This window comes from Austrofundulus limnaeus, unplaced genomic scaffold (genome assembly GCF_001266775.1).
Source record: "Austrofundulus limnaeus strain Quisiro unplaced genomic scaffold, Austrofundulus_limnaeus-1.0 Scaffold1394, whole genome shotgun sequence".
NCBI lineage: Eukaryota > Metazoa > Chordata > Actinopteri > Cyprinodontiformes > Rivulidae > Austrofundulus > Austrofundulus limnaeus.
The window spans coordinates 53,989-60,402 of record NW_013953796.1 but is presented as its reverse complement, the minus strand read 5'-3'; the positions used below and the strand labels follow the sequence as shown (position 1 = coordinate 60,402).

Genomic DNA, 6,414 nt, shown 5'->3' with positions numbered 1-6,414 from the left:
GGTATCTTGTTTTCGATTCCCCCGTCAATTGCCACCTTGCGGAACTGTTCCGCGCATTCAACAGCAAAGTGTCTGGTTTCTGTTTTCATGACGGTCAGCGCAAACGAGTTGAGGTTCCACTCACCGTCAATAAAGTGTCCAGTCACCCCCAAATAGCTGTGGTTGCCAGCTGATGTCCAGTGATCTCCATTTATAACAACGCAGTTGGGTGAATCCTTCACCAAAATCTCTAATTTGTTTTTCTTTTCACCGTCGTACATATAGCTGATTTTGGTCATCACTGTAGCTCTGCACGGTGTCTTGTATGACGGATCAATGGTCGCAGTTCGCAACACCTCTGTTAATCCCTCGTCTTCCACTAGATTTATTGGTCTGCAGTTCATCGCTAGCCATTTAGCAAGAACATTTGTCAGCTYGTCGGTCGCAGATTTGCTCATWCGCGGGCTGTTTYCCTCCAGTTTAGTTTGACGAAGAGCTTTGCTATGGTTCGCWAAATTGCTAACTTCTTCACTGCTAGCATTAGCGGCTGCACTGATGACTGGGTGCTTTGCGTTGATGTGGTAGGCTAAACTCGAGCTGCTTCTGTGGTAARCAAACTCCTTTTTGCAAAGAAGGCATATCWCTCTTTATCRATGCTGCCGTCAGAGCGTTTTTTAAACGTAAATTTCCCGTTCATTAGACMGACAACTCTRGCAGGCTCCTCCATTTCTGTTTGTTTCCTCAAATCCCCGCTGCTCCTCACCTTGCTCTCCACCCCCAGTTCATTGGCAGCCTATCAGCTTACGGTAAACAAGYCAAAACATAACGACAGCCAATCAAGGTCCACGTTGGGGTGACTGACATTTGTTTTTCAYCACCAACAGCTCAAACACACTCGCATACAAAAACACCGAGATTAAAAATAGATTAATGCAATTGTAGGAGGTGAGCTTAAGGTGGTATTAAGCTTCTCCCACATCTCTCATACACAAGGTTACGAGGAAACTTTTACCAAGGTATTTCTCAATACTTGTTAATATCTTGACTGTGCGAAGTGAAAAGTGACACAATAAGTGAACGTTCAGACGAGTTCAAGTTGATTCATAAAAGACTACACAATCATTTATTTACACAAATTGAACAAATCATAAGTACACTTAATTGTGGGTATTCCTATAAAAGGTGTCAAAGTTAAATGAGATAAAACTCGCATCCGAATTTCAGTTCACATCAACTCAGATTACTTATATAGAACAGTAAAACGTCAGTTCTGATGTTAACAACCAAACAATTTTACTGGCACTTTCAGCTTAAGTTTTGGCAAATAAAGAACAAGGAAAGGAGGAAAGTAAGATTAGTATTTTACTACTTTTACTTTATCAAAGTGTGGGTCAACYGGAAACTGCACGTCTTTTCTGGGCTCAGGGGTCCACATGACACRTCACCCCGAATCATCATGTATCATATTCATTATTATTTATAGTGTTCTTATTGGAATTTTAAGAACAAATTCCATGATTTTTATAAATGATCCTTTGACTGTATTTTTAGGTGGATCAATTTCCCCAGCTGCTTTAACTGATAGAAGAAAATCACATGAAATACAGATGATGCAGATGAGAGTGGATTTGCAAAGTGAAAAGATTGAGGAGTTGACAAAGGAAAGGGACTACYTAAAAGAGCAGCTGGCATCAGGTAAGTTGGTGGTTTATCAACTCTTGTGATAGTCTTGTCACTGTATAAAATGTATTTATACAGTGGTGCCTTGAGTTACAAGTTTAATTCGTTCTGAGATGGAGCTCTTAACTCAAATTACTTATATGTGAAATCAGTGTTCCCCATAGAAATAAATTGAAAAGCCCTTAATCTGTTCCAGACCACCAAAAAACACTGCTGTCTTTTGTTACTGTACATGTTTTTAAAGCAGTAAAATCATTATGAATAACAAAAATTTAATAAAAATACAAAACAGAATGATTTTTCTGCAAWGAACTACAGTAGTTTTATTAAGTAAGTACAGTACACTGTGAAAGGTACAGCATTTACCTTGACAAAGTGGAGGAGATGCTGAGATCAATAACTGAAACTTATTAAACTCAATTTAACTTAACTTCAAAAAACTTAACTGAATATTCACTGAAACTTATTCGCTGATGTTTCCCYTTTTCACCATGCTTTCTTCACTTTCATCTGCAGGTGGTTTTGATAAAAACCTGTCCAGTGAAGTCTGTTTCCTCCTCCCTTTCAGAATGTTTCTGAAATGAGTTAGGCAAGTGTCATTAAAAAGTGCCGTCGCATGCCCGGTTGTCACTTTTTCTGGGTGTTTATTTTGAATAAAGTATGAAAGTTTCTCCTACATTCCCAACATTTCCTTGATCTTTCTTGTGGCGACAACCTTCTCTGCCTCTTCTGTGTCCCTTATTTCCTGCAAAGTTTCCGTCTGCTGCTGTGTCTGTAGCTCCTTTAGCTCCTCCGTTGTCATTTCCTCAGAGTGCTCCTCGATGAGCTCATTGATCATGTCCAGGCCCATGGAGTTACCAAGGGACACAATCTCTTCCACCACTGCTGTTTCGGGTTCAGGTCTTTCAAAGTCTGYATCAGATGCAACCTAAGGCCACAGCTTTTTCCATGCAGATGTCAAGGTCCTCTTTGTAACACCCTGCCATGCCRTATCRRTCATTCTGAGGCATATCGCAATGTTGTAGTGGTCCTTCCAGAACTCTCGCAGGGTGAGGTTTGTGCTCTCRGTCACCTCAAAGCAGCAGCGGAACAGCTGCTTAGTGAAGAGCTTCTTAAAATTAGAAATCACCTGCTGGTCCATGGGCTGCATGATAGAAGTGGTGTTGGGTTTAAGGTACAGAATCTTTATAAACCTGAACTCATCAAGGATGTCACCTTCAGGGTTAGGTGGGTGTGCAGGTGCGTTGTCCAGGAGGAGAAGGGTTTGCAGTGGTAGGTTTTTTTCCAGGAGATATTTTTTAACCTCAGGACCAAARACCAGATTTACCCAGTCTGCAAAGAACTGTCTGGTGACCCACGTCCTTGAGTTTGCCCTCCATATAACTGGCAGCTTTTCTTTCAGAATTTTATGTGACTTAAATGCTCTGGGGTTTTCTGAATGATAAACARGCAGCAGTTTAATCTTACAGTCACCACTTGCATTGGCGCAGAGCGCAAGGGTTAGTCTGTCCTTCATAGGTTTGTGGCCTGGCATCCTCTTCTCTTCTGCTGTTATGCAAGTCCTCCTTGGCATCTTTTTCCAGAAGAGTCACAGTTGAACTCTTGCTGTGGGACGTATCCTTCAGCTGCTATAATTCCAGAAAAAGTATTCAGGTAATCCTCAGCTGCCTTCGTATCCGCGCTTGCTGCCTCACCATGCCTAATGGTACATTTACACCAAACACGTTTTGAGCATCAGGAGCATCTGGTTTACAGGCAAAGTCAATGGTGGATGCGTATCTAGGGGCGTCTAGAAGCCGAGCAGCGCATCTGGCGCATTTGGAGCAGCGCGGTTCGAAGCAGTGCACGTGTCATGAGCATTTTCCAAGCGCATGGCACGTCCCATCGTCTGACACGTGAGTTGGAAAATATGAACTTTTGCTGCTCGACGCGTCGCATCAACCAATCCAGAGACTCATTTTTCCACGTGACAGTTTCCTGAATGTTGCCAAACAGACGGACAGGAGCTCTTTAGCTGAAATCGACCATCTGCAGTTGGATTTTCTGGCAGGATAAATAAGTACCGATGTGGGTCAGCTGGTCTGGACAAAAAAAAAAAGGTCCGTCAGCTGGCAGCTTCTGAAGTGGCGAAACTAACCGAAGAAATTGCCTCTAAATCATCTGGTGAATTAATTATCTGCTGTGCGCAAAGTTCGCTTGCTCTTTAGTAAATAAATCAAAGCCATTTTCTTTTCTTTTTATTTCACCCGCCGAGGGCAGACGCTCCTCCCACACCCCGCTGCCGCTACTGCTGCTTTTCATTCTGTGTCTGTCCAGCATCAAGATGCGAGTGTTTTGAGATTTTTGGAGGCGTGCAACGCGTTTGGTGTAAATGTAGCATGACAACGGAGTGTATGCCGGTCCTCTTTTTAAAATTGTCAAACCAGCCCCAACTGGCTTTAAACATCTCACCTGATGCTTCATCTGTTGAAGTGCCAGTCTGCTGCACCAAATCAGTGTAAATAGCTCTTGCCTTCTCACACATTTAAAGCCTCTGTCACTGCATCTCCTGTGAGCTGCTTCTCTGTCAACCGCACCATCAGCAGCTTCTCCATATTTTCATGGATGGATGTCCGCTTTTTAGAAATTATTGTAACACGTTTGGCTGGCATTACAGCCTTTATTGAGTCCTTCTGCTTCAATATGGTGCAGACTGTGGAAGTGCTGCACTCGTACTGGTTTGCTAAGTCAACTACACGCACACCCTGCTCGTGTTTTTCAGTAATTTCTTTCTTCAGTTCAATGCACATCATCCGCTTCTTTTTCTCAGCGCCGTCCTTTGCTCTCACTTTTTTTGGTCCCAGAGTTGGCAGAAGCTTGTTCGTGAAGTTTTATAAAAATCCTGTAACTGCGAGTGGAACACAAATGCTTTAACTGCGAGCTAACTGCTTAAAGCTAATGAGTGAGACGGTGAACACCTGTTGCGGTGTTCACTCCTGCGTTTGTGGCACCATATAGCGGTGGGGCGTGTGAAGTTCGCTCGTAACCCGAATTTTAGCTCTCGACTCAAAGCAAAAATACTGTATATCTGAGAGACTGCTTTTATCTCAAAAAACTCGTTAATTAGGACACTTCAAGTCAAGGTACCACTGTATATATGTCCTRCTGTGTTGACATGTGTGTTAGACTCTGTAGTACTGGTGGGAGGGTGGGACAGGGGAAAATTATTGTCTTTTTTTTGTTTTTGTTGTAGTTATAAATTTTTATTGTGCATTTTATAAGTTGAGTTTTAATGTATTTTTTAGATGGTTATGACTGTATGTGAATAGCAAACTACCTCATAATTGTCTCTGGATTAATGAAGTACCACCTAATCTAAGCCATGTGCACATCACTCTGTTGTTTTACATCTGTTTTTGCAGCTCTGAAAAGAACTGACAGTAGCTCTAAAAAGGGCTCTGAAGAGACAATAAACCTGTCCTCCAAACTTTCTGAAACATCAGCAAAACATTTAAGTTCATCATCTAACTCCTCTGAAACTGCCACATCATCTGATGAAGAGAAGAGGATGAAAAAAATGCTGGCAGAGAAGGAAAAGACAAAAAAGGCGCAAAGTGGAAGAGTGGGCTTGCCGGAGAGGTAAAAATGTAAAAACTGTAATTTTGTCCTCTTTTATTTGCATTTGTTACAATTTGTTTATTTAATTTGTATTTGCATAAATTTTGATTTTGATTTGAAAATGTGATTCAAGATGGCGCCAGTGTATACGGCCTGCCGTCTGTCGCTCCTGCACTTTTTATACATTTTATACTTCCACTGTTTTTACTTGATATTTGCAAAGGGGTATTTTCATTAATACAGTATGATCGCAAGACACTCTTGGAGCTCCGTAGTTTTTCTGGATTGCTGGAAAACTTCTCACCATATGACCATCAGGATTCTTCAGTTCCCCTGTTCGGGCTACTGGCCACCCATCGGGACCCAGGGCTACCTCCCAGGAGGAAGCGTCACGAACGGCGAGGAAGACGGACCGGGTTGCTGATGAAGCTGACAAAGCTGAARCATCATGGGAATTATTCCACCATGGATCTCTTGACATCACATCAAGCTGACCACTGCTTCTCCGACCTATCCCGGACATCGGATCCCCCTGGCTTGATACCAGTCATCAGCTCAAAGCATCAGCGCTCTGATCAACAACGGCCGCGCCGGCGAGGCGCAAATCTTCAGAACCTGYGGCCGCTGGCGCACACGGAGGCTGTGTCGGCTGCAGGCCCGATCAGGATGTGCTTGGGTAATGCCAGATCAACGAACAACGAACAAGACATTTATTCTGCGGGAGTTTTTAAGCGAACAGGAGCTGGACTTTCTCTGTATTTCTGAGACTTGGATGTCAAGTGGTGAGTCGAGCGCCCTGGTGGAACTTTTACCTCCTGACTGCAGGTACTTTAATGCCGAGGTCCTCAGGCCGTAGCAGCGGTCTGTTGACTGTATTTAAACCAAATTTTGTCTGTAAACAACTGCCCATTCCGGTTTCATTCTCGAGCTCTGAACTGACCCTTTTTGAAGTGGGACAGTCGCCTGCGCTGCTGTGCGCGATGATTTATCGTCTGCCAAAATACACCAAAGACTTTAAATGAATTCTCTGAACTTATGGTTGAACTCATGCCTAAATATGACCACCTTTTAATCATGGTTGATTTTAATATTCATGTACAGTGGTTTGCAAAAGTATTCATACCCCTTGAACTTTTCCATATTTTGTCACATTACAAC

At 42.8% G+C, this 6,414-nt stretch overlaps 1 protein-coding gene across 1 annotated transcript in view; it reads left to right on the top strand.

Annotated features, from left to right (window-relative positions):
* Nucleotides 1–1,530: 1,530 nt before the first annotated feature.
* The window catches only part of LOC106535243 (uncharacterized), a gene marked incomplete at its 5' end in the record, with an annotated part of 32,293 nt that continues 27,409 nt past the window's right edge, over nt 1,531–6,414 (top strand). Inside the window, 2 exon segments of the mRNA XM_014032204.1 lie at nt 1,531–1,674; nt 5,061–5,277. Coding sequence (XP_013887658.1) covers nt 1,531–1,674; nt 5,061–5,277 — 361 coding nt within the window.